Genomic DNA, 27,422 nt, shown 5'->3' with positions numbered 1-27,422 from the left:
TAAAATGTGGGACACAGAGGGATTGTGAGGAGTCAGGGCACGTGTGCTAAGTCCCGTCCTTTCATGCGGATCTAAAGGAACCAGAGTAGGACAGAGAGGAGGAGCTGGGTTAGAAGAGGATTTCACAGGTAAAAATCCAAAGGGCTTTGAAAGAATTAGCTATTACAATGAGAAAATGAGAACGTACAAGTACGTCATAAACTACTCAATGCTACGCAAGTTTAACTTTCACCACACACATGAGACGGTCAAAGGAAGCTTGAGTGACCAGAAAAGTCAGAATCGTAGATGGTGCTTCACATGAGACTTGAGGGTAGATGCGAGATCGAAACATGCAGATGGAGGTGTTCAGACCATTTCATAGAGAAATAAAGCCAAGAATAATTCAGCTGTGACCAAATATTTTCATTCAGAACATCTTTGTTTTTTCCTAAAAATTAGGCGCCAGTACTTCTACCTAAATGCCGTAAAATGCTACATCTCTCTCTGCCTTTCTCTATTTAACTTCCAGTTTCCAGTACGTGTACACTGTGCACTGATTTCAAAATAAGTACCGTTTACTAAAGCTTGCCAGCACGAACACGATGCCATAATATGAGGACAACGTGGCCACTGGCACGCTGTCTCCCTAGAATTCTTCACCACTTACTGGTCTTAATTCCACCTTGTAGGGCTATATTTGAGTCCCCAGTGCTGGGCCCAATTTCTCTTAATAAAAAGTTTTCTCAAACGTTTGGGCACCTGTATATCTAGTCTGAGCACTCCCTTCCAAGCCTATTATGATCTCCAAGAGAACACTAAAATTCTCCCGTCAAAGTTCAAGGTCATCACATACCCCCAGGCAGTTAGGATCCGGAATGCCGCAAGTCCCCTTTAATTCCTCTTTAGGACAGTTCATCAATTTTAGGACGTTCTGTTGGTTCAACTCCACAGATCAACTTGAGAAGCCTGGGGGAAGCAGGAAGCAGAGGCAGGCCCCACCCACCCAGGGGTGCCCAGCCTGGCCAACTGGGGGGGTCTCTTTCTCTAAATCCCAACCCCATGTCACCGTCCCTCCTGCAGGACGTACAGTCACTGCCCTGGATCCCAGTTACGTATATTCACTTCATGAGCCCTACAACACTCCACGACGCTTCTGGCAGACAGATGCTAGGCCTCCGTGTGTCTCCGCAGAACAAGGCTCAGGGAATGTCCTCAGAAATCCTGTGCAGACTGACTAACAGCACCTGGAGAAACACTTCCCTGTTCTATACTCACAATGAAATAGAAACGTACTCTTCAGTCTCCTGTAACACATTCTACCCAATAAATGCTCTGGTTGAAGGGTCCACCACCTCATCCTATCTGAGCTGTGTACCAGTCATCCTAGCAACGCTCCAGTCATGTGAGAAGTCAAACTCTCGTCTCCCAGGGCCGGTTCTAAAGTAAGATTCCAACAAGATGCTGGAAAACGAGAAGGGAAGTTTCCAGGTCTTCTCTTGGCAAAGAGATGTCAAACCTGAAGCTGGAACAACATGAGACTCTCACTACACATACATCCCATCCCCTGAGCTGCCTTGTCCTTCCTGGTCCTTCAAACATCGCCATTTGACTGACGTGCTTCAAACTCCTGACCATGATCCTCAATAAAGAACGCATTTTACATCACAACCAGTACACACACACAAAATCCAGACAGCTGTTGTGCAATCTGAATTTTTAATAAATTCACCACTAAGTAAGAGATAAGCGGTTAACAAATGCCAACAAGGATAGAATTTATTCAAGCTTTAAATAAAGTTGCTAGTGAGCCATGGGTTCTAATTTCTTTATTCTCCAGTTATAAATCTTTCACTACACTGAATGGCTTTAACTAAGTTATGTATTACACCCAAAATGATGGAGGGATATGTAGAAAATTAACAACATCTGCAACTAAACCCCCTAAATCTTAGGTAAATTTCCTCTTCAGTTGCATGGTGCAGATTATTTATACCTACATTAACACATTTATTACAAATTCAAATTGCATGAATTATAGACACTACATTCAATAGTTCCCTAAAGAAGATCAAATGCCCAGGTGCCCACAGTCTTCCCTCTTAACGGAGCTTCCACCAACTGGAGGGCCGCCGTCCCCTTCTTCCAGCTGACCTTTAGTTCTAAATTTGTAAGTTCTGGAATCTCTGTAAACCTGGATGCAAGTACCAACTCTGCCCCTTAGTGACTAGTAGAGATCAGGCAAATTCCCTCACCTCCCCACATCTCATTTCTCCTCTGTGTACCGGGGCTCACTGCATCTACCTGGCAACGCTGCCTTGTGGCTGCTTCGGTACTTAGGAACCAGTCAGCAAGCTGCTATGCGGTTTTAAAGGCCTTGACAGGCACACCTTGGAGATATTGCAGGTTCGGTTCCAGACCACCGCAGTAAAGCGAATATCACACTAGAGTCCCATGAATTTTTTGGTTTCCCAGAGCAAATAAGTTATGTTTATACTGCAGTCTGTTGAGTGTGCAACAGCATTATGTCTAAGAAAAAAAGGTGCATATCTTAATTTAAAAACACTTTACAGCTAAAAAATGCCAACCATCGTCTGAGCCCTCAGCTGGTCGTACTCTTTTGCTGGTGGAGGGTTTGGCCTCGACATTGACGGCTGCTGACTTTTCAGGGTGGTTCGTGGTTGCTGAAGGCTGGGGCGGCTGCTGCAATTTCTTAAAATAAGACAACAATGAAGTCTGCCACGTCCACTGACTCTTCCTTTCACGATTTCTCCGCAGGATGCGGTGCTGTCTGATACCATTTTACTCACAGTGGAACTTGTTTCAAAATCGGAGTCAGTCCTCACACACCCTGCCGCTGCTCTATCAACTAGGTTTACATCATATTCTAAAGCCTTTGGTGTCATTTCACCCATCTTCGCAGCCTCTTCAGCAGGCGGAGATTCCATCTCAAGAAACCACTTCCTTTGCGCACCCATCAGCAGCAGCTCCTCGTCCGTTAATGTTTTACTGCAAGATGGCAGCAATTCAGTCCCATCTTCAGGCTCCACTTCTAGTTCTAGCTCTCTTGCTGTTTCCACCACATCTGTGGTTCCTTCCTCTACTAAGGTCTTGAACCCCTTGAAGTCATCCATGAGGGTTGCAATCAACTTCTTCCAAACTCTGTTAATGTTGGTATCTTGACCATTTCCTATGAATCACAAATGTTCTTAATGGCATCCAGAACGGTAAATCCTTTCCAGAAGGTTTTCAATTGACTCTGCCCTGATCCATCAGAGGAATCACCATCTGTGGCAGTTGTAGCCTTACAAAATGCACTCTTTAAATAATAAGATTTAAAAGTTGGAATTCCTCCTTGATCCATGGGCTGCAGAAAGGATATAGTGTTAGCAACATGGAAACAACATTAATCTCATCATATACCTCCATCAGAGCTCTTGGGTGACCAGGGACATTGTCAATGAGCAGTAACATTTTGAAAGGAATCTTTCTGAGCAGTAGGTCTCAAGAGTAGGCTTAAAATATTCAGTAAACCATGTTATACACAAACGCACTGTCATTCAGGCTTTGTTGTCCCATTTACAGAGCACAGGCAGAGTAGTTTAGCATAATTCTTAAGGGCCCTAGGATTTTCAGAATGGTAAATGAGCACTGGCTTCAACTTAATGTCACCTGCTGCATTAGCCCCTAATGAAAGAGTCAGTCTGACCTTTGAAGCCAGGTACTGACTTCTCCTCTCTAGCTATGAGAGTCCTAGATAGCACCTTTTTCCAATAGAAGGCTGTTTCATCTACATTAAAAATCTGTTGTGTAGTGTAGCCGCCTTCACTGATTATCTGAGCTACATCTTCGGGATAACTTGCTGCAGCTTCCGTATCAGCACTTGCTGCTTCACCTTGTACTTTTATGTTATGGTGATGGCTTCTCTCCTTCAACCTCATGAAGCAACAACCTCTGTCAGCTTCAAACTTTTCTTCTGTAGCTTCACCTCTCTCAGCCTTCATAGAATTAAAGAGAGGGAGTTGCTCTAGATTAGGCTTTGGCATAAGGGAACGTTGTGGCTGGTTTCATCTTCTATCCAGCTCACTAAAATTTTCTCCATATTACCAATAAGGCTGTTTTGCTTTCTTATTTGTGTGTTCACTGGAGTAGCACTTTTAATTTCCTTCAAGAACTTTTCCTTTGCATTTACAACCTGGCTAACTGTTTGGTGCAAGAGGCCTAGCTTTTAGCCTATCTCAGCTTTTGACACAGCTTCCTCACTAAGCTTAATCACATCTAGCTTTTGAATTAAAGTGAGAGACGTGCAACTCTTCCTTTCACTTGAACACTCAAGAGGCCACTGTAGGGTTATTAACTGGCCTAATTTCAATATTGCTGTGCCTCAGGGGACAGGGAGGCTGGAGGAGAGGGAGAGATGGGGGAACCGCTGGTTGGTGGAGTGGTGAGAACACACACAACATTTATTAAGTTCTGCCGTCTTATATGGGTGTGCTTTGTGACAACCCAAAACAATTACAATAGTAACAAAGATCACTAATCACAGATCACCATAACAAACATAACAATGGAAAAGTATGACATACATTGAGAACTACCCAAACGTGACACAGAGATATGAAGTGAGCATGAAGTGAGCAAATGCTGTTGGAAAAACAGCACCAACAGACTTGCTCCATGGATGGTTGCCACAAACCTTCCATTTGTAAAAAATACAGTACCTACAAAAGTATGGCAAGTTTGTACATAGGTATGCAGAGCTCAGAAGTGAATGGCTAAGTTCACAAACAGTACCAGTCTTCAGATTCTGGAAAGCAGAGGTAACGTTTTCTCCTCTCCCACATGCCAAAATATACACAACTTTCTAGCTTAGATCCCAACACCGCCCTCAAATGTCCCTTCCTGACCAGAGCTTGAGGTCCCGAAGGCAGGCTCATGCCACAAGTCCCCACCTGGCGACCCCGAGAGGAAGGAGCGCCAGGCAAGAGGCTCTGGGCCCCCCACAGACCACATGCCAAGTACAAAGGGAAAGGGCACCTGCACAACGGAGAGACCTGGTAGACGTCCCCTTCGCCAAGTGATGGAACTCAGCGCCGGCAGCACGGAGCATGTCAACATCACAGGTCTGATACGACCCACGGGAACACAGAACGGCACCTGTGCAGAATTCTTGCCTAAAACGTTTGACCTGAATCAGATCCTGTCCAGACTGTGGGGCACTCTACATGATAACGACCCCAGATTCTTCAAAAACGTGCGAGTCATCAAGGATAACGGTGGAGGAACCGTTCTGGAAACTACAGAGACCAACGAGGCACGACAAACTGAATGCAACGCAAGACCCCTGTTTGGTGCCTGTGTTTAAAGAAAAGCCACAAAGGTCACCTGGAGACCACTGGGACCGCATCTGAGACGGTATCCCTAGAACAGTGTACAATGCCTGGGCTGTGCCAGCAGGACGTGGTTACGCAGGAAGAGGTCCCCGTTTTAAAAATGCACGTGCTGCGAGCACCCAGAGGCCAGTGTCACGAAGTGTACACACGGGTTAAATGGTTAGTGAAGCAACATCTGCACAACGATGGAGTGAAGGCACAGGGCACTTACACTAGTCTTCCTGCCTTTCTGCTAGTTTTAAACCTCTCAAAATAAAGGAAAGGGGGGCAGATTACGAGGCTCTCTCTTGCATCCCCTCACCGCTCTGGCTTCACTTTTAAGTAGACAGGGAAGACTTCACTCACCATCCATGGTTTTCCTGTAAAGGTCTCACGGAACAAGGACTCAAACCAGCGATGCTGATAGGCCCCCGTCACTTCAATCGCTCCACGCCAACTTCCCTCAAATGCCCAGCACAGCCAGGCTGGCCTGATTCTGCCACGAGCAGTCTGGAGGAAAGCAGCCTTCCCTCTCTGTCTCCTCAGCTGGGCAGGCTCCTTGGCCCTTCGGCAAGCTTGGGGAAAACAAACCCTCATTTAAAGGGCCCGCCAGGTCAGCTTTAAACACGAACTAATTAAATCAGATACTCTCGGAGGGGATGCTGGAATCACTACTTGAAAAGCTCCACAGTCTACAGCCCAAGCGGGTACCACGATCTACCTATTAGTCTTCCTGAAGAGCACGTGCACACACCTCATTAACCCCAGAGCCCGGTGGAAGATACTAATGGTCGGAGGGAGAGAGATCCTTCACTTCTCAGCTCAAGGACCAGGCACTTTCTCTCAACTACCAGGGAAAACACCCAATACACACCAAATAAATTGGGTCCAAAATTTGGGACAAATTAGGTCAGAAATGCATATTCTGGTAGGAAGTTCTTTTTTTAAAACATACAAAATGCAGATCTTCACATCTAAACATGGTCTGAAAGGCCTCGAGATTTGTTTTGCTCTGTAATTATTCACTGGGAATCTCTCCGCTCGCTGGTTCCCAGGACTTAAGGGAACTCCTCAGGGACACAAACTGCTTTAGGGCAACGGGGGGAAGGGGCTGCGCCCTCCCGTGAGACCAACGGGGAAATGCCTGTCAGGAAAAGGGGTCCCCTTCCTGCAAGACCAACAGGGAAATGCCTGTCAGGAAAAGGGGTCCCCTTCCTGCGAGACCAATGGGGATTTTCTTGATTTGTTTTAAAATAAAAATATCAATAGAAAAGTGACAGCTAAAAGATATTCAAAGAAGTCTGTTTTACTAGACTTAAAAAAGGTGGGAAATAGGAAGTAAAAGAGAGGAATGAGGTCAAAAGGCAGGACCCCAAGTGACTAGAATTTCCTATGGCCAGAGAAACAGGCGGTCACACCAGCTCAGGACTCTCCCCATGTGCAGGCAGAACGCAGTGTCCAACAGGAGCTGCTCTACCTGAGTCGCTTCCGAAAGGCCACTGGGCCGTGACCAGTTTGCAACAGGAGAAAGAGCGTGTAGAGGGACACAGGAACACAGCAGAGCGGCACGTGGGCTTCTCCAACACACAGCTGCCCACCCTGCTCCAGGTCCTCCTACGGCCTTCCACGGTGCGCCCAGAGAACACGGTGGGGACCAAGAACTCATCCCTGCACGCCACCTTGGGATGTGGAAACAAATGTCCCCCCGCGGCTCCCGCCAAGAGCCCACTCAGCTGACACCCCGTCCAGGGCCTGTGAGACCCCGAGCACAGAGCCCAGCCGAGCTCACCGGACCGCCGGCCTCACTGCAGAGCTGAGAGGCAGGCAATGGCAGTGTTTCTGCCACTACGTTTGGGGTCATTTGTTAGGCAGCTACAGAAAACCAACACACTACACCAGCTGTCTCACAAATAAAATGCAAGAACTGAGATCAACTTTACCGCAGAGTAGCTATAAACCCACTGAAACCAAAACTTCTGTAAGAGATCTAGACTCTCAACTCAGTTCTCCCTTTGGCAGAAACTGAGGCACCTTTCTCATTCCAGTTGATAGCAGACTTGGTGCAACACTGGAAACAATAGTGAATGGAATGAAAGTACTTTTATCGATCTTAGAAGAATGTAAGTTTTTTTTAAAACAAGTTAGGAGACGCTTTTGCTACCCTGCAGTACTAAAGAAAGCACCGCCGGGATCAATTCTCCCCTCTCGGCTTAGTGACGCGGGCAGTGGGCTCCCGGCCTCGGAACCGCACTGGCAGCCGGACATCACGCCCTGGGATACACAAGAGCTGCTCCAGATACTCTTCCAAACGACTCAGAGTAACCGACACACGCCTCCACAGGATCAGACGCCGTCTTCAGGCTCAGTTCAGGCCCCAAGGTGGAACTAACAGACCCGCGGGCTCGCCACGATGCTGCAGTTACTGCTCAGCGAAGCACGTCCTCACTTTGAAGCACCATCTTTGGCACAGGCTGGTCATTAGCCAGGTAGCCTCCTTCTTAAATGAGCACCTTGCGTGAAGGAGCTCCACGAGGGAGCTCTGACAAACCGAGCAGCTGCGGAAAGACGAAACAACTAGAATTTTACTAATAAATGCCCCTCGAAAGTGACAAGCTAACCATTATCAACACAATAAACTGAAGTAAAGATGTCGCGGTGTCTCATCTTCTGCCTCTCAGATGATCACACAGACCAATTCCAAGGTCTACAGATTATCCTTTTCAAAGTCGCATTTTACAGAAGAAGAAACGGAGTCCCAAAGGGGCTACGGGTCCTTATCTGCCCCGAACGTTTCCAGACATCTTCTGGGGACCTGCCCTCATACAAACCCAATTCATGGACATCCAAATTGAGGTCTGACCCAAGAGTGGAGACCCGCAGGGTGCCTACCTTCAAAGCCCTACAGAGCGTCCTGAATGCACCCGTCCTACATGCTGGCACCTCCTCAGCAGCTGGCCACGGCTGAGACCATCCTTCCTGCAAAAGGACAGTCCATTCCCATGAAGCACGTCTGAACGACGCATCAGAACCCTGCAACATGAGCTAAAAAGACGGAGGCACAATCGTTCACATGCATAAAGTGAACATTAACGGATTAAACCTTACTGCTGTCCCGTCCATCTTGTTCGCCCTTGGTCTCACGCACTCAACACAGATCTGACCTGAGTGCCTATGCGTGCCAGCACTGGGACCCACGTGTACTCACAGTGCCCTCGAGGTTCCCAGGCCAGGGCGCTGGGTGAGGAGGGAGAAGCTTCACTGAAGACCGCAACCCTGGCTTTGCAGGACACGGACGTGTGCCCAGCCCAACACCCAGCCTCTAGCCGAGCCCCTTCCTGGAGGCTCTGAACAGTCAGACACAAAGTGAAGAGACGTGCTTCCAATTCCTCCAAGAGAGCCGTCCTCCCGTTTCACCCCACAGTTCTCCTGCCTCCCATCCTCCACCACCCAACAGCGGAGGGGGGCTTTCTCAAAAGGACCCTTTGGAAAAGCAGCCCCAGGTCCACGTTACTTCCTGTCATTACTGCTGACAGGCAGGAGGAGTGGTGGCTGCCTGGAAAGCTGCCCTAAACCTCAGTGCATGAGAGACGAGGCGCCGCCCTCGCGGCGGGGACGGACGTGGGCCAAGCTGCTGCACCCCGTCTCGGCCTCGTTCCTCCGCCCCCCCCAGCCCGGGTCAGGGGCACAGCTCACTGGCCTTACCCAGCCCGCCTGGGACCAGCCTGGGGCTTTAGCCTCCTCAATACGACCAGTGAGAGGAGCTTAAACTATCCGAGCCGCCTCCACTTTTCCCATTTCACCCTTAATTCCGCCTTGCTCTGCTCCTGAACCTCTTCGGGAAGCTTCTCAAGGGGCGTCACTGTTCAGGAGGCCTCTGATGAGCGGGACGGCGGGCTGCTCCACCTTCACGAGCTGTGGACGTGGGCAGGCACCCTACGCGCCGGCGCCTTAGTTCCCTGGTCACCGCGCGGGCAGGACGATCCACCCTGAGAGAGCTGCTTGAAGACTGAGCGAGCTGACCCGCGTCTACGGGGCAGGGCCCAGGCCGCAGTGGGCACGCAGGGGCCACCGCTCATTCTCGCCACCTCTCGGGCTCCTCTAAGAGCACCGCCACCAGGGGAGGCCCAGCGCAAGCTGAAACTGCAGAGCTCGTCGTGCAAAGATTCTTGAGAACTTCAGAGGGGGGCAGCAGAGCATTAAACCAAGCGCGGGGCCCCGCGTGACGACTCGGCGGCATGCCCACGAGGCCAGCCCTGCCGCCAGCCAAGCTCCCCGAGAACCCCCGCTAGGCGTCAGGCTAACAGGACTGCCCTGCGATCCTCAGTTCACCTAGTCCAGCCCGGGCACAGCGTGCCCGGCGGAACGCAAACCCTGGCTCGCACGCGCTGGGCGGTGACCCGAGACCTCCTCGTCACCTCAAGTCTCCGTCTCCTCGGCTGCAAAATGGGGAAAGCACCACCTCCTCCGCAGGACACCTGGGGGGATCAGACGATACAGCACATATGAAACGCCTAGGCACCTACTCTGTACCTGACGAATGTTAACCCCATTTAATTCCAAGCTGACTGTCCTCCCCCAGCCTCTCCAGTGATCTAGACTCGCGCGGTCCAACGTGGGGCCGCTTGCCTTGTGAGCTGCTCAGCGCTTCCAATGTAGCTGATGCAGAGTGAGAGGTGCTGCGAGTGTGAGAAACACACACCAGATTTTAAAGACTTAATGTGAAAAGACAAAGTAACGTCAATAATATTTTTATGTTAACTACACATTGAAATAAGAACATTATAGGTACACTGGGTTAAAGACAATGTATTATTAAAATTAACTTCATGTTTCTTTTCACTTTTTTTTAATGTAGTTACTAGGAAATTTTAAAAACACAAATGTGGCTCCCATTATATTTCTATTGGATGGTGCTGATCTAGACAATGAGACACCCAAAGACCTGAAGGGAGGTCTAGTTCTCCACAGTGGAAAGCAGCCTGGATGCAGAAGGGACTAGCCACTCGCCCACAGGACAGCTGGCCAGGCTCTCCAATGGAACACAGCGGGTGAACGCGGACACCGTCTTCCAGGAAAAATTAAATAGGATCGTAGTATCAGAGTAGAATTTGACTTTCTCTGCTTATAAGTACCTACAAGATATTCAGAGAATAGTTATTCATCTCCTAAATGACTTTTTAATCACTTACTGTCTCTCAACTTCTTTAAATGGCAAGTTCTGGCAAAAACATGAATAAACTGACTTCAAGAATTGATTGAGTTGGTCAATAAATACTACATCATTACCTACCACTTCCAGCTCACCATGGAGTCAGGAGCACAGGTGACTAGCTAACACGACAGACTGCTGTGTGACCGCAAACACACCTTCAGTGCAAAGTTGTAGCAAACAGCTTAACCTGAATCTAGGTCGAAGGTAACACCTGGGTGGGGCATCTCATTCCCAGAGAAAGAACTATATACTTTTGTCTTTGTTTCAATTAATCCTGAAGCCTACATCAACAAGTTTCAAGTTTTCACATGAGCGTGTCTTAGTTATTCCAATAGTATTTTTAAATATTCTTTTGGACAAAATCTCAATCATAACCTTGTTAAAAATCTAGAAGAGAATTGAGCAGGAGGACAGAGAAGTTTAACAAAAGAATTTGTCCGTCGGAAATACACAAAGAAGACGAACGTTTTAGAAAGATGTAAGGCAATTTCTTTCCCTAACTCATCAGCCCATCAGCCTAGCTGATTACAGCACTGGGGAGCCCACCTAATACCTTTCACTTCTCTCCCGACTTTAAAGACAGAAAATGAAAACTTCATCACTCACACAAAGGGAAATCGGCACCTCTGCACACAGTCTCGAGCCGTGCTTCCAGCCAGAGTTCCCCCTTTACAGAGCGACCCCGGAACAGCCAGAGGTTACTTGTCAGAAAGCTGGAAGGAGCACTGCAAACGTCTACAGTTTTCAACTTTGATTTCCTAGTCTAGCAGCTCTCCTTTCACATCCTCCTCTGCGAGTCCAATGGAGGAAACCTTGAGTGCGTCACATCTGCTTTCGTTTACCATTTACGCAGAAATGCGGGCACTGCAGATGATACAAGAAAGAAAAGCCAAAATGTTTACCCCAAGAGGTTTCCATTTTCCTGAGGGAAAGAGAAGCAACTGATACAGGCAGTCACAGGACTGACTGCAAAGGCGTGCTCTCACACACCGCTACGGGCAAGGCAAAAGGATAAAAATGTCTCTGGAGACAATTTGGCAATAGTGCTTTGAATGTTTAAAAGCCCTACCTTTGACCTATGCACTGCCCTATCAGGGAATTTCTCCTTCAGAGATAATCAAAGATGAAGGATTCTGTACAGAAATGGCCATCACACAGATCGCTGTTTACCACAATGAAAACTTAGAAACAACCTCTACACCCAAAAGTGGGGATTAGCAGCACAAACTACGAAGAGGCCATTAAAAACAACTAGACAAATACTTAACACAAGAAAACAGTCACTATGTTAAGTTAAAGCATATTATAAAACATTTATACTACGATGTCATGGATATTTTAAAAGCATATTTACGTATGTGCAAAGGGGGGAAAAGACTGAAAAATATACACTAATTTTCACATTGGTTATCTCTAGACGGCATCATTATATAATTATTTTCTTCTTACATTTCTCCATTTCCTGAATTTTGTATAACTGAATATGGATTATGGGGTAAAGTTTTTTAAAAATACATACCAACGTTGTTCAAACTACAAGAAAACGGTAACAGTAACAGCCACTGTCTATGTAGCACCTAAAACACGTGAGGCACTGTTCTAAGTGCTATATGCTAATTCATTTAATCCTACCACAAATACGAAGGGCCTGCATCGCGGTGATGCCCCTTCTCCAGATGGCAGAGCTGGCAGGAGGCAGAGCGGGACAGAAACCCAGCGGGCTGCAGGCCAATGTGCTCACCGGCCCTCCGAAGCAGAAAGCTGATATTCGTGGGCAACTACCAGGAGGCGAGCAAGGCCCTGCAAGTACACAGGACACTTTTACTAAAGGCCCAAACCGCAGCGGGAGAGCACGCCCAGCTGACTGTTCCGCGTCCGCCCCAGCACGACCTGCTCGTGGCTGCGCAGCACCGCGTACACAATTCCTGGGAAGAGAGACAAACTGGGTTTTCTGTGAAAAATTCCTCTGAGGAGTGGCCAGCTGCTGCTGATGGTGATACAGGTGGAGAGGCCTAAGAAAGTAATGACTCAGCGAACAGATATAAAGTTGTTAAAAACAGGTAAAAAATGAGATGGCATCCAAGTCAGCAAAGACTCACATCTGTGACGTGAACAAGTCCACCATTCACCCTGCAAAACAAACACCAAAGTGCCACCAAAACAGTCTCATAGAGTGAAAGTCAGAACATTTCCTCCTAAACAGTCTCACGGTCAAGGGAACAGTTTTCTTTCACAGTTTTAAGCACTAATAAACGACTACGCCATTATTTCCCTTACATAGATCTGCCTGTTCCGGCTTACCTGTGGTCATTACAGACATACATTAGTTTGCAACTGTCGACGATTTACCTAATCACACAGATTAGTATAAAGTGAGTAATGCTGCATCCCAAACCGGACACCACCCGCTTCTCCAGGAAGGGTCCAGAAGCAAGGCTGCCTGCAGCAGTGGAAAAGCCCCTCACTCAGGGCCAAACACCAGCTCCGCGCCCCAGCTCCGCACCGCCAGCCCCCTCAGCGGGCTGCACGGCCCCGGCTGGCCTTTCTGCTTACTTCCAGAATGGAGACTCTCACATCCGCCCCCACTCCCCAGGACCTGCTGAGCGCACAACCTCTGGAGATGGGTCCACACATCAGTATTCCTTAAAAAGCCCAACAGCAGCCCTGTGGCTAACGTTCACGCAGTTAACAGTGAGAACTGATGAGTTAGGCTGCGTCTCCTTCCTGTAAAACAAGGACTGTAATAACTCAAAAGACGAAGGAGCAAACTAAGACAACACGTGGAAGTCCTTTAGAAAGTGTTACAAATAACCAAAAACAGCACACTACTGAGAACTGAAATCAGGGGTCAGATGGAAACTCTGGAAAACTACACAAAGACAGGACTTGGTCAGCATGAGCAACTTTCTCTCTCACACACAACGTTGCCTGCACGTCCAGGACAAGTTCTGTCCTTGCTACACGTGCTAGGCAAACGAGGGTTTCCAAACACAATATTCCCAAGCTGGAGAGAATCACGGTGCCTGGCTCCTTGTATCAGTAAACTTAACTTTCCAGAAAAGTTCCAACTTTATTTATTAAGACATACATAGTTCTAAACAGGGTCATCTTACATCCTTTTTACACCATTAGGAACATGAGAAAAAACCTAAATTCTTATCAAATTCCATACTATTTAAGGAAACAAAAAAGTCAAACAAGATGCTTGCTGGGAAGCAAACATTATATGAAAGATGAAAAGATCATCCAAGTTATATGTGCTGTTTTCCTAAACACAGTTTTCCAATTTTTAAGTTTTTTAAAATTTTCCAAATTTAAAAATGTTTTCCAACTTAAAACCTAAATTGCTTCTCAAAGTTTAACAATAAATGCAAACTGTACAATATTCCTTTAAAATTAAAACGCCTTTCATAATCAGAACAACTCATTAGGGGAATAATACTTGATTTTCCACAGCAAGTTAAGGTGTGTATGCGTTAAAATAACTGATAAAGTAATTATGATGTTCAGTTCCTCTCTTCCTTTAAGAAATCTTAAGACAGTTTTTTCTTTAAATAAATTTATTTATTTATTTATTTATTTATTTTCGGCTGCATTGGGTCTTTGTTGCTGTGCGCGGGCTTTCTCTAGCTGCAGCGAGAGGGGGCTACTCTTCATTGTAGTGCACAGGCTTCTCATTGCGGTGGCTTCTCTTGTTGCGGAGCACGGGCTCTAGAGCACAGGCTCAGTAGTTGTGGCGCACAGGCTTAGCTGCTCCGTGGCATGTGGGATCTTCCTGGACCAGGGCTCGAACCCGTGTCCCCTGCACTGGCAGGCAGATTTTAACCACTGCGCTGCCAGGGAAGTCCCCTTAAGACAGTTTATAATGGTGGTAGACAAGAAAATACATATACCAAAGACAGGCAGTCTGTTACAAACACAATGCAGTCTAAACTAAGCCCTGGGAAAAGCTACCTTGACACTTACATAGAACAAAAGCTAATCTAGAATTCAAGCTATCAATTTTGAGTTTCATGTTTGTAATTTCAAAAGCTTTCCTGTCGGGGGCTTCCCTGGTGGCACAGTGGTTAAGAATCCTCCTGCCAATGCAGGGAACACGGGTTCGAGCCCTGGTCCGGGAAGATCCCACATGCCACGGAGCAACTAAGCCCGTGCGCCACAACTACTGAGCCCGCGTGCCACAACTACTGGAGCCCGCACGCCTAGAGCCCGTGCTCTGCAACAAGAGAAGCCACCGCAATGAGAAGCCCACACACTGCAACGAACAGTAGCCCCCACTCGCTGCAACTAGAGAAAGCCCGCGCACAGCAATGAAGACCCAATGCAGCCAAAGATAAATAAATAAATAAATAAATATTTAAAAAAAAAAAAAAAAGCTTTCCTGTCAGTCTCTTGTCTTCCAGCATTTTGTGAAAATGAAGTGTGTAGAGCTACAAAGTGTTTCAAAAGAGCAAAGTCCTTCCCTCCTCACTCCCTTTCCATGTATTTTTCTTTAAAAACACTGGGAAACCGTCCGCCACACTGTGTTCCATGTGTGAGGCTGTCTTTCAGCGAACAGGCCTGTCCCTTCACATCACAGATTACAAGTCTGGAAGCCCAAGTTGAGTCCATACCGTACAGAGCTCCTTTTTCACAGTGACTAACCAATGTATGAGCTTTCCGATGTGCTTTTTTAAATTATTACCTCTTATTTCATTGAAAGTTTTAAAGTTTAACTTATAACTGAGCTTGAAAGAATGTTAATTAAACTTGCCTCTATTGTAAATTTACTGGAAGAGATATTTAAATAGCACAAAATAAGTCATACTTGGTTTTTTTATACAAAAGGAAACCTTTACTATCAACTACAACTGCCAGATCATCAGTCAATCACAAATATTTATTGAAGGCCTGCTATATGCCAAGCACTGTTCTAGATGCTTAGGATGTGTTAGTGAACAAAGTCTCTTCTAGAACATCTTTAAATAAACTCAATTTTTAAAAATAGCAGCTATATAAAATTTCAACAGCAACCTTTGGAAAACTAAGGATGAGATGTTTTGCGTTTTTTTACGTTCAATTTTCTTTAAAACAATACCTTCTTAGAAAAATCTTACACTTAAGTGTCAGATTATAATCAATGTGCAAAGTGAGTTTCAAATTTAGTCTAATGAGAAACAAAACTCAATAGTTTGAAGGGGATAATAAAATTCCTCAACAAAGGTCAAAAAAAGCAAAAACTGCTACAAGCGTTTATTATCACAGCCTAACAGGGAAACTCAATAATAAAACGACAAAGCCCACCCAGCAGAGGAAAAGACCTTTCTGAAACAATGTCTCTCCCACGCCTAAACAGCAACCATCTCCACTTTGGACTCTCCTCTGAGCATTTTCACTTATCTGTACATGATTTCCTCACAGACATCAAATGCTACCAACTTAGTGTTTCCAATCATACTCACAAAGACAGTAATTTACTCTGTATCAAACTTCAACCAAGAGACAAGCTTTCCATATAGCCTTACCTCACAGATTTGACGACTTCTACATTTATTTCCCAAGAAACCTAAGAGACTGTTCTTTTAGGATGGGAAACTGCTATGGTTCTGTTGGAGATGCTTTCATATACTGTTGCCTAGGAGCCTGGTATAATTCATCTCAGTACTCAGATAAGGAAACAAAGGCATAGAGTGGTAAAGCTACAGGTAGAAAAGGTAAGATTTAAACCCCCCAACTGACTAGAACCTCATTAGTCTGTAATTTCCAAATAAAAAAGCAGCTAGATTTCTGATCTAAAGCCCTACCCCAGGATTAAGAAAAATCACACATGGTAACATAAGATGAAAAAGAAATTCCCAGAGAGCTGCTACTGAAAGACTATATTTAGCACAGTGACAAAATCCTAAGCAACATGGAAATGACACCCACGCCCCAAGACATAGATTAACATGTCCCTAACCTAAACATCAATTGTCAGAGTAAAAACCACCTAGAGGGAGTGACACTTGGAGGATTGGGGGCCCATTTTATTTCTCCTGGCTCCGCCTGATCACCTGCTTAGGGTTCTGACGGCTGACCCACACCTGGATGCGGGTCCCCCGAGAATCCCTAGGGCAGAGTTAAAGCTAAGGCAAGTACCAAGGAGTCAGAAAGCGCCCCTGCCCAACAAACGGCTGTCGAAAACGTGTTGTCACCTGCACCACGAGCTACTGGAACCACTTTTCCCCATTGCAGCGGGCAAAATGTGGGGCTCCTCCCTGCCCTGAGCCCGTAGTCGCCCCGGGGGGACCCGCGAGCCGGGCCCCGGGCGCCGTCGCTGCGGGCCGTTACCACGCCCTCCCGCCTCGCGCCCCAGCGCCCAGCCGGCTCCGGCGCCCCCGCCACTCACCTCCAGGCGCAGGGACGCCCCGCAGCCTCGCAGGAACTCGCGGATGTTGCTCAGGCACTCGCCCTCGCTCCGGGGCTCCGGGTAGACCTGCAACACAGAGCACAGGCGCTGAGCGCCGCGGGCAGGCCGCGGAGGCGCCCCAAGGGGGACGCGACGCGGCCCCGGCGGGCGTGCCGGCCGCGCGAGCGACCAGGGCGGGCTGCCCCGGCGGCCCGGAGCTAGCCCGGCCGCCCCCAGCGCCCGCCCGCTCGGCCACCGCCTCTCCTCACCCTTTTTCCTTCCTCCGGGCTGCACCAATCTCAGCCCCCTTCCCTCACCAGGAAGTGGAGCGGCGCCGGAAGTGACGTCTTCAGACCGCGCCCCGGCAAGCCCCGCCCGCGACCTCTTCCGGTCCTCCGCCGTGAGGGCGCGGCCTCCTCCCTCGGCAGCTGGTGCTGGCCCTCCGACGCGGCCCACCTGGCGCGGCCCACGCGCGGACCTCTCCTCCCCGCACCTGGCGCTCGCCCTCGGACGCGGCCTGCCTGGCCCGGCTCACGCGCGGACTCCCCATCCCCGCACCCGGCGCTCGCCCTCCGAAGCGGCCTCGCAGGCGCAGCCCGCCCCGCCCAGAGGGACCCGGGAAAGCTTGGCCTCCGCCGCTTGAAGCAACCACGAAGGGGCTGTTGAGAACCTGTTGTTTTCTCAGTTCTTCCCCGCCCCCGGCTCGGGGAGAGTGGAGCTGGAATTCTAATACGATGACTTAAAACAATTAGCGACGTAAATTATGCCGGTTGGGATTAAAGCGCAGTGTTTTCTTTTACTACGTATAGACCATGTGCTTCATCAGTGATTAACCAAAATAGCCGGTCACTCGTCAGCGAAAAGTCAGCTGGGGAGAGATTGTGGCGAATGCAGCCTCCATCACAGGTGAAGAGCAGCGAGGGCTCCTGCAGACTGTCTGGTGCTTGGTCCGAGGCAGGGCTGTAAAGGCCACGGCCACACGTGTAAGAAGTTACTGACAGCCTCCCAGGGCAAGAAACAAAGGAAACCAGGGACGGCACCAGTTACACAGAACAATCAAGGGAGAAGCCTGAGATCTCGGAAGAGCTTTTTGTCGTTGTTCTGAATGGCATGTGAAGACTTTTTACACTAAAGTATCATCCAGAATTCTAGCATTTGGGGACGTTCAAGACATTTTTGTCCTTCTGTCCTCTAGGGGGAAATCACGACATTCCATCAGGCCTCTCTCAGGAGTACTGCAGTTTCATTGCAAAGTGGTCAGGTCTTCTAAAACTACAAAAGAAAACCAGGGTGTTGAGCAGTGCCAAGAGGGAGGAAGTGACACTTTTTTTACTCTACAGTTTAAAAATTCTTAGAAGTGCCAGCATATTTCCCTCCAAATACTGAACAGATTTGTTTTTTTCAGTGGAACTTGAGAGCGGAACAGCAAAACCAAAGCTGCCTTCTAGTCCATTTTACTCCTCCCTCACACTGTTTTTGCATACAAATACAGTCAATCCTCATTCACGGATTCTGTATTTGCAAATTCGCCTACTCGATAAAATTTACGTGTAACCCCAAAATCCGTATTTGCGGCACTTTCTCAGTCATTTATAGACATGTGCAAAGCAGCAAAAAATTTGAACTGCCTTATGCACACGTTCCCAGCTAAATTTGAACAAGGCCATGCTCTGCTATCTTCTTGTAGCTCATAATGTAAGCAAATGTCCTTTTCACTCCACTGGTGCCCCATTTTTCCCTTTTTTTTTTTTTTTTTTTTTTTTTTTTTTGCTTTTTCTTGGTGATTGCACTGTTTTAAATGGCCCCCAAGCGTAGTGCTAAAGCACTGTCTGGCGTTCCTAAGCGCAAGAAGGTTGTAATGTGCCTTACAGAGAAAATACGTGTGTTAGATAAGCTTCACTCAGGCCTGAGTTATAGCGCTGTTGGCAGAGAATTCAATGTTAATGAGTCAACAATACGGTACATCCAGAAAAAGGAAGAGGATATTCGCAGATCTGTACGTGAAGCCGCTCCGGAAAGTGCTAAAGTAACCTCTATAGTGCGTGATGGAGCTATGGAAAAGATGGAAAAGCAACTAAATTTGTGGATTCATGAGATGACAAGCAATAAAAAGAGTGTAGTGGACAGCGTTGTTGTGAGGCTGAAAGCCAAAGAAATTTACGGTCATGTTACCCAGGGTCAAGAAAATGTTAAACCCTTCTCAGCTAGTGCAGGCTGGCTTGCACGATTCAAAAGGCGATACCACATGAAAAATGTTAAACTTGCAGGCAAGGTAGGTTCTACGGATCAGGAGGCTGCAGAAGAATTTAAAAAATACCTGCTAAGCATTATATATGAAAAGGGTTACATGGAAGAGCAGGTTTTCAACGCTGATGAAACTGGCTTATTTTACAAGAATGTTGGCAAACGAACCTATGTAATGCAAATGGCCTCCAAAACTCCTGGCTTTAAATCATTCAAAGACTGTGCAACCTTGCTATTATGTGCAAACGCCAAGGGTGACTTTAAGTGCAAACCCCTTATGGTACACAGAGCACAAAACCCACAAGCACTTAGAGGGAAAAACTTGAACCGTATGCCAGTCCACTGGAGATGGAACAAAAAAGCATGGATGGCGTCCAAAATATTCTGGGATTGGTTCCACAACTGCTTCATCCCAGAAGCTGAACGTTATCTCCATGGCAAAAACCTTGCCTTCAGGGTTTTATTAATTTTGGATAATGCCCCAGTTCATTGCCGTGAAGAACTCGAAAATGCCCACCCTGACATAGAAGTTCTCTTCATACCCCCAAACACAGCATCTCTTATCCAACCCCTCAATCAGGGCGTGATAAAAGCTTTCAAGGCACACTACACCAGGGAGCTTTATAGCAAGGCTTTTGAGGCTCTCAGTGCCAATGAGGAGACCACCATGATGGACTACTGGAAGTCAGTCACCATACGCAATGTTATTGATTATATCAGCACAGCCTGGGACAGCGTCAAGCAGGCTACTATCAACAATTGTTGGGGAAATGTTTGGCCAGACTGTGTGAAAATTTTTGAAGGTTTTGAAGGTGTTACAGAAAATATAACAAGCAGTGTCAAAAACATAATGCATATTGCACAACAGATAAGTGGAGAAGGTTTCAGTGACATGAAGGAAGGCGATGTGGAGGAAATTTTGGCAGAAGCGGCAGTAGAACCCACCAACAAAGACCTGGACGAGATCGCAAAACAAGGCAATGGAGTTAGTGATGACGAGGATGGTGAAAGTCAGCCTGAGACTCCAAGAATCATCCCTCTCACAGCAGCCAAAATAGCAGAATGGAATTCTGCCTTGGAAAAAATTTTCAATGACATGGAAAAGTGTGACCCTGTGCCCGAACGCAGTCTCATGTTTAAGCGCCTTACCTCCACCGCGTTCATCCCTTATGCCGAAACGCTTAAAGATTTGAGGCAAAAAGCCAAGCGGGTGAGGCTGAAGCAGTTTTTCAAGCCAGATTGGGAGGGCAAGTTGCTGACACCGTCACCCAACTGGGAAAACCAGACTCCTGAGGCAGAGCTGCCAGATCTCACAGGCCACCCTCCCTGACATCTTCCTTCCTGACTCTCCCTCTGTTCCCGTACGGCAAGCCGAGGTCACAAGGTTTAACCCCACCGTGCACTGCCCCATCACGTGTCCTGTGGCTCCATCAACAGTAAGGTGGTTTCCATAAATTTTAAATGTTTAATCTTTGGTTAATGCTTTTGGGGGGGCTTTCTTTCTTGCATTATGCTGTACTATCCAATATACAGTGTGTATTTGCGTGTGTATGTGAGCAGTGAACATGTGTACTGTGTATGTGACTGAATGGAAGAGCTAAATTAGAACAGTCACACTATGGTAGACTACATTACGTAATGCTGTAATTGAGATGGTGTTTTATTATAAAGATATACTGCATGTAATTATTTGTAAATATATATATATGTTAAATAAGCTATCTTTAAACAGAAATACACCTAAAAACAAGATTATGTATTGACTGGTTGACCAGATGTTGTGACCAGAGGTTCAAAGGAAACTAACTCTGTATTTCTCCATGAACAATGGTTCAGTAGTTGCTAATTCAGTGGTCATGGTGCCCTTGTAGAATGTAACTACCACAAATAATGTAATCGACTCTACGTTTAAAATTATTGATCCATAAGGATCTAATTGTTATGACTTCTCTTCTGAATTGAGTCGACACAGCTACTGTGAGTTCACAAACGATGGAAACATACGTTACAGTTCTTGATAAAAATTATTATATATAAAATGCAAATTTTATTTGGAAATATATATCTTCATGAGATGTATAGGGTTTTTTTTTAATTAGTTCATTTACCCATGGATAATCATCACTTACTGCTGGAAAGAGATATGGAGCAGCGCCAATTCTACTCCTATCTTGGGGTTTTTTTAATGCAAAAACTGAGAAACCTTGTTCATAAAAATAAGCACATGGAAATGGAAGGAGTTTTGTTAGGATGATTCTTTGAAGCCTTCTGAGTTACATAGCCAACGTCCAGATATAATCTGTCATAAATAAAAACTTAAAATCATCAGCCAACAGCTTGATTGGAGTCTCCTTCAATTTCTGTGAAAGCTAAGTACAACCCTGAGCTGCAACATGCAATCATCAGAGTCACTCCCCTCCCAGCACCAGGACCCTTTGTGACAGCTGGGAGGCCTTCCACCTGGCAGTGTGCACCTCAGGAAGACAACAAAGGGTGAAGTGGGTGAAGGCCATTGTGAAAGGGGAGGTGGGACAGTTGGACCAGCGTGATGCTCTCCTTGCTCAGAGACAGCTGCTCTGGCTCCTTGGTTTTAGTTGAGCATGGATGCAAGCTGAGGACCTAGAAATGGAAATGGATTCCCTTAAAACTATCCTGAACTCCACCTAAAGCAACATACCTGTTTGGAGAACTGTAATGTAAAAGAGTCAAAACTTTATGGTAAGTAGTTCCTAACTGTAACACACATACTGACCTCGAGCAGGCCACTTGACCCCTCTATGTCTACACCTGTATCCCCGGTTTAAGCCTGACACATTCAGCGTTTGTCAACAGGGCTGTTGGGAGGGTGAGATGCATAATAAATTGGTTCAACAATATTGGACCTAGACTCCTGCCAGATCGTGTGATGAGTACTGTGACTGCAAAGAAGGGGGGGGTACAGCCCCTGCCCTCGGTGAGGAAGACCTGCTCACAGTGTGGCAAGTGCAGCCACACAGGTGTATGCTCAGGACCCTGGTGCCACAGACAGGGCAGGCCAGAGGCTTAGCCACCCCAAACGGTGACAACCGAGTCAGAGACGAAAGGGTGAAGAGGCAGATGAGACTGCATTGTCAAGGGTGTGACACTTGAAAAGTCCATCATGTTTTCAAGAGTGGTGAATAATCAGGGCAACTGAGATCATGGGTGAAGCTGCAATGGAAAAAAATGCATTGGAGCGATGATGATACAAAAGGAGATATTTAAAAGCTCCCCCCCCCACCATATTTTGCTGAAGAAGCTGTATGAATGGTAAGTGAGCACATGAAAAAGTGTTGAGCATCATTAGTCATCAGGGAAATGCAAATTAAAAGCACAGATAACACTACCCACCCACCAGAGCGGTGAGATGGAAAAGGCTTACAGTATTGAGCGTTGGCAAGGATGGGAAGCAACTGGAGCTCCCACGCATGACCAGTGGGAATGTCAGGTGGTGTGCTTGGGAAACCGGCAGCTCCTTGCAAAGTTAAACATACCTAAGCCCCAGCAATTCCTCCCCTAGGTGTTTACCCAAGAGGGATGAAAACATATGGCCAGAAAAAGCCATGTTCAAGAATGTTCACAGCAGCTTTATTTACAGTCACCAGAGCCTTCACAACCTGAAGGCGAGCTCCGCTCAGTGCATCTCCAGATGTGTTCAGAGAGGAGCTCTGGCCTCAGATGACCAACACCTGCCCCATGCGCTTTCCAGAAATCCTCTCCCAAACTTGCCACGATAATAAACTCCAGGCCTTCCCGCCAAAAACTCTTAATCAGGCAGAGGCATAGACAGCCCCCAAACCATTGTGATTTTCCTTTGAAATATGGCTTTTTTACTCAATATTGGACAAGGGGTGTGTCTGACACTCTGAGAATTTGCTACAAACTAAATCACAAGGCAATGTTAAGGCCAGACTTCAGAGGCCTCCGCAGATGCCCAGCTCCCGCCTTCTCAACTCCTTTCTACCACCCACTGCACGCCGGGGACAGCCAGCTCTACCCTCAGTCCAAATAAAGTGCCAACTGGAGGAGCTGCCTTCTCTCCACGTCTGAAGGAGTTTAGAGTTTTAGTTTCCAAAACTGAGGAAGAAGAATAGGCAGTTCTAGCAAGCAAAGAATTACATAGGTTCAGTGTTACTGCAACACTTAAGATGGAGAGTACAGAAAACCACTGCAGCTTGTCCCAGCCCTCAGCTGCTCAGGAGCCTAGTTCCCAGAAGTGGTGGCCTGAACTGGTGACTTCCCAGGGTGCCTCCATGTCCTTATCCCTGCCCTCATTTTGTAAACAGTCTCTTTGTTAAACTCTCTTCAACCATTTCTGTTTAGCATGCCGTCTGTTTTCTGCTGGGACCCTAACCCAGTGAGCTTCCTGGTGGTATGGTTAAAAACAGAAAACAGTGTCACAGCAAAAGATGAGAAACAATTTAGGGAAAGGATTAGGTCAATTACAGTCCTGCAACAGAACAGACCACCAGCCTACCACACAGCATTTACAAAGAGTCAGCTTTATATACTGATGTCACAACCTCCTGGTTACAGTAGGTGTGGGACAAGCAACATGGGGAACAGTATGCAGGACATGCTGCCTTAGTGTTTAAAGAAAAAAAGCAAGAAGAAGATGTGCCTGGGTGTTCAGAAATGCATGGCCTGGGACTTCCCTGGTGGCGCAGTGGTTAAGAATCCGCCTGCCAATGCAGGGGACACGGGTTCGATTCCTGGTCCGGGAAGATCCCACATGCCACGGAGCAACTAAGCCCGTGCACCACAACTACTGAAGCCCGCACGCCTAGAGCCCATGCTCCATAACAGGAGAAGCCACCACAATGAGAAGCCCGCGCACCGCAACGAAGAGTAGCCCCCGCTCGCCGCAACTAGAGAAAGCCCGCGTGCAGCAACAAAGACCCAATGCACCCAAAAATAAAATATAATAAAATAAATCTTAAAAATAATAAAAGAAATGGGGGCTTCCCTGGTGGCGCAGTGGTTGGGAGTCTGCCTGCCAATGCAGGGGACACGGGTTCGAGCCCTGGTCTGGGAGGATCCCACATGCCGCGGAGCAACTGGCCCGTGAGACACAGCTGCTGAGCCTGCGCGTCTGCAGCTTGTGCTCCGCAACGGGAGAGGCCGCGACACTGAGAGGCCCGCGCGCCGCGATGAAGAGTGGCCCCCGCACGCCACAAGTCGAAAAAGCCCTCGCACAGAAACGAAGACCCAATGCAGCCAAAAATAAAATAATTAATTAATTAATTAAAAGAAAAAAAAATTTTTTAAATAAATAAAAGAAATGCATGCCCTGTCTCTGGAAGCACATGCCGGATAACAGGGGCTACCTCCAGGGAGAGGACCCGGGGCTCGGAGGACAGAGGGGAGAAGGGAAACTTGCTTTGCACTCTCTACTTTCTGGTACCCTTTGAATTTTGTACCACATGAAAGTATTAAATAAATACATTTTTTAAAAGAACAATCTAATGTTCTCGCAGGTCAAGGTGCCTCCCCATTAGAAAACAGTCCTCTTTGGAGAGCCCAGCTGTCAGTGTGTTGGGGTCCTTGTGAGGCAGATCTCCACCACGCCATGCCAATATGCAACGCTATGCTTAAAATCCTAAATTCACCACCTAAAAGTCTAATTAGCACTGAATGTAATGACCTGGTAGCCATTGCTTTATTCTAACTAGAGTGCAGCTGTCTCCTGATCAGGGATCACACTTGTCCATAGCTCTCTGCTCACTCTGCAGCCAGAGAGTTTCAGGGGAGTGAAGGCAGAGGTCTGCAGAGCTCACTTGGAGGCTACGGGGCTCCTCCTCCAAATCCATGGAAAACAGTGAAGCATCCAGCAGAGAGCTCAAGGACTTGGCAGCTAAATACCAGGTAGTAAATTAGCTCCCAAAGTGTGTGGCCTGGGGTTACAAGTAGTTTACTGGAAAACATTTAAGCTTTTCATAAAGTACATTTTTCTTTGGCTTCCCTTCTTCAATATATCCCAAAGCCCAGCTCCTGTATGGATGCTACGGTCGTCTGGGGAAAAATAAAGATGTCATCCATTAGCGTGGAGCTAGGCAAGCCATAAAGGGTGATCAGAAATATGAATGCACTAAGTTCAGCCATCCCAGACATGGGGGATGTCAGGGGCAGGCGGGCCAGCAAGACAGCGTGGCTTAAATTAGCTCGGGTGTCCCCCGAGGCTCGGTTCCCACGAGCTCCAAAAGCACATTGTAAGTCCTTCAGAGATGGTAGCGACAGTCCTAAATTGATACCAATGCCAAAAATGGATTTTTTTTAAATGTGGGCATAAACTTTCACCAGACTACCTAGGTTAAACTTCTCCACTGCATTCGTGTTTTGCTCTCCCAGTAATGTTAGCTCAAAACAGGCAGGTGTGTAGTAATCGTCGAATGAGAGCAGTCTTGAAAACAGCACGTGCCCTGTGGTGGCTGTGATCCAGACACCTGGGGCGCAGAGGTGCGCGGGGAGGCCGTCACTCGTGCTCGCGCCTTCCTTAGGCAGGCGCCATTTCTCACACCTCTGAAGGCTCTTGATACAGGGAAACAGGAGTACGAAGTCCTAAGACAACTCAGATTGGGCCTTGTAATCAGAGATTTTTCTTAACTGAAGTTTCGCCTGTTCATATGGAATAATCATCCCTTTTTTCCTCTCATTCTCATGCTTTCAGCCCAACGGAAACGTATTTTGTAAATCTGAGCCACTGCTTACTTTCTTCTTAAGCTCAATTTCTGCAGTGTTTCTGGTCCTTTGACATCCATCTCCTCTCCTCCTGAGCACATTTCAGAATGGCTACCGACGTCTTTGCTTGTGTCCATTGGTGGAAAAGCCTGTAGAGAGGCTCGTAGTCTCCAATGGGAGGGTACCATGTACCTCTGCAGTGTCAGTGCAGCAGGTAGGGGCGAGAATACCCCCAGGAGAGGAGCCCCGCCCCCCAGGAGCATGGGGCACTGGTGGCCGCAGGTCTCACGGGTCTGCTCTTTGCCTCACGGACAACCCAACCTCCTACCTTTGACCGAGACACCTCAAGGCAGAATGTCAAGTCCTGTCCCCGCAGCCACTGCTGGGATTGTACCGATGACACCTGTGTCCTCAGATGTCTGCGCGGGGCCTGTGCGGCCTGCCACCCCATTGGTTTACCTCGCTGTGCATGCTCCACCCTTTCCCACACAGTAAAGCCAGGGGCAGCAGTGGGAGCTTTGGAGCAGCGCCCTGCCTCGTGCCCACCCAGCCCTCCCGGCTAAAGAACCTGTCTTTCATTTCTAAACAGCCCGAGAAGCTGCATTTAAGGCAAGTTAAAGCCTCTGGGCCAGAAGACGGGACACTGACCACCTTGGAGAAAGTTCTGTTTTCACCCACACGTTAGCATGTGGGAGGTTTGAAGGCGCGCAGAGAGGGCTGGCTGACTTTGGAGAGAGGCTGGGAAGCGAAAGGGAGCCTTCACCAGAGGAAGGAACATGCATAAGGGGAGAGGAAACAGCTGCGGACGCTCACTGGCAAGTGTGCCTCTCTGTAAATAGCAGCCAAGACCCTCCCCAGAGGGAATGGCAGGGGAAGCAGGCAACCACAGCTTGGAACGCTTGTGCTGTAAAAGCCTCTTGCATGAAAGAAGCCAGTCGAGACTTCATATTAAGTGTGAGTAATAAAAAGGTGATAAAAAGCTTGTTACCTCCCGGAGCTCTTAAGCACCTGCAGAGTACCCGCTGAAATAGGGCCGTAGCTGTGAGTAAGATGTGGAGCAGTATGTAGTTCAAAACTACATTTTCAAACGATCACTTAGAAAAACTGACCTTCATTAGTTAAAGATAAGGCAGCCAATGCATACTCAGGAATTCTATTTCTTCCATACTACTATAGCTGGAACATCTCCCTGCACATTTATAATTTGCCTGTCACATCACTCCTCTGCTCAAAACCCTCAAAAGCCCCCCATTTCACTCAGAGTAATAGCCAAAATCCTTTAAGAGAATAAAAGGTAAGACACAGACTGGACGAAAACTGCATTTGCAAAACACACATCCAATCACTGACTTGTATCTAAAACATACAAAGAACTACTAAAACTCAACAGTAAGAAACCAGACAGCCCAATGTAAAAATGGGCAAAAGACCTGAACAGTCTCCTTACCAAAGAAGATATACAGATGGCAAGGCAACTAAACATATGAAAAGATCCATATCATATGTCATCAGGGAAATGCAAATTAAAAGAACAGTGAGACACTGCTGCACA

At 47.3% G+C, this 27,422-nt stretch overlaps 2 protein-coding genes across 9 annotated transcripts in view; one reads left to right on the top strand and one right to left on the bottom strand.

Moving 5' to 3' along the window:
* ARHGEF7 (Rho guanine nucleotide exchange factor 7) overlaps positions 1 to 27,422 on the bottom strand; it is a 133,619-nt gene that overhangs the window by 88,195 nt on the left and 18,002 nt on the right. For 3 of the 8 annotated variants that reach the window (XM_036831781.1, XM_036831782.1, XM_036831784.1), the window contains exon 2: positions 16,931 to 17,017. In XM_036831781.1, coding sequence (XP_036687676.1) covers positions 16,931 to 17,017 — 87 coding nt within the window. Of the gene's footprint in view, positions 1 to 8,240; positions 8,328 to 9,766; positions 9,827 to 11,169; positions 11,379 to 16,930; positions 17,018 to 17,199; positions 17,261 to 27,422 lie in introns of those variants that run through there. The other 5 variants (XM_036831778.1, XM_036831783.1, XM_036831788.1 and 2 more) reach the window with 4 other exon arrangements.
* Positions 17,315 to 21,929, top strand: LOC118884259 (tigger transposable element-derived protein 1-like). The gene is made up of 3 exons (XM_036831789.1): positions 17,315 to 17,320; positions 18,923 to 18,926; positions 19,144 to 21,929. The coding sequence occupies exon 3, from the start codon at positions 19,176 to 19,178 to the stop codon at positions 20,502 to 20,504; it is 1,329 nt and encodes a 442-aa protein (XP_036687684.1). The 5' UTR covers positions 17,315 to 17,320; positions 18,923 to 18,926; positions 19,144 to 19,175; the 3' UTR covers positions 20,505 to 21,929.

This window comes from Balaenoptera musculus, chromosome 18 (assembly GCF_009873245.2).
Source record: "Balaenoptera musculus isolate JJ_BM4_2016_0621 chromosome 18, mBalMus1.pri.v3, whole genome shotgun sequence".
Taxonomy (NCBI): Eukaryota; Metazoa; Chordata; class Mammalia; order Artiodactyla; family Balaenopteridae; genus Balaenoptera; species Balaenoptera musculus.
Note: the sequence above shows the minus strand (reverse complement) of the source record. Positions and strands in the feature narration are given on the sequence as shown.

Excerpts from the sequence above, each read along its gene's own strand:
- LOC118884259 (XM_036831789.1), top strand. The coding sequence starts at position 19,176 with ATGAAAAATGTTAAACTTGCAGGCAAGGTAGGTTCTACGGATCAGGAG.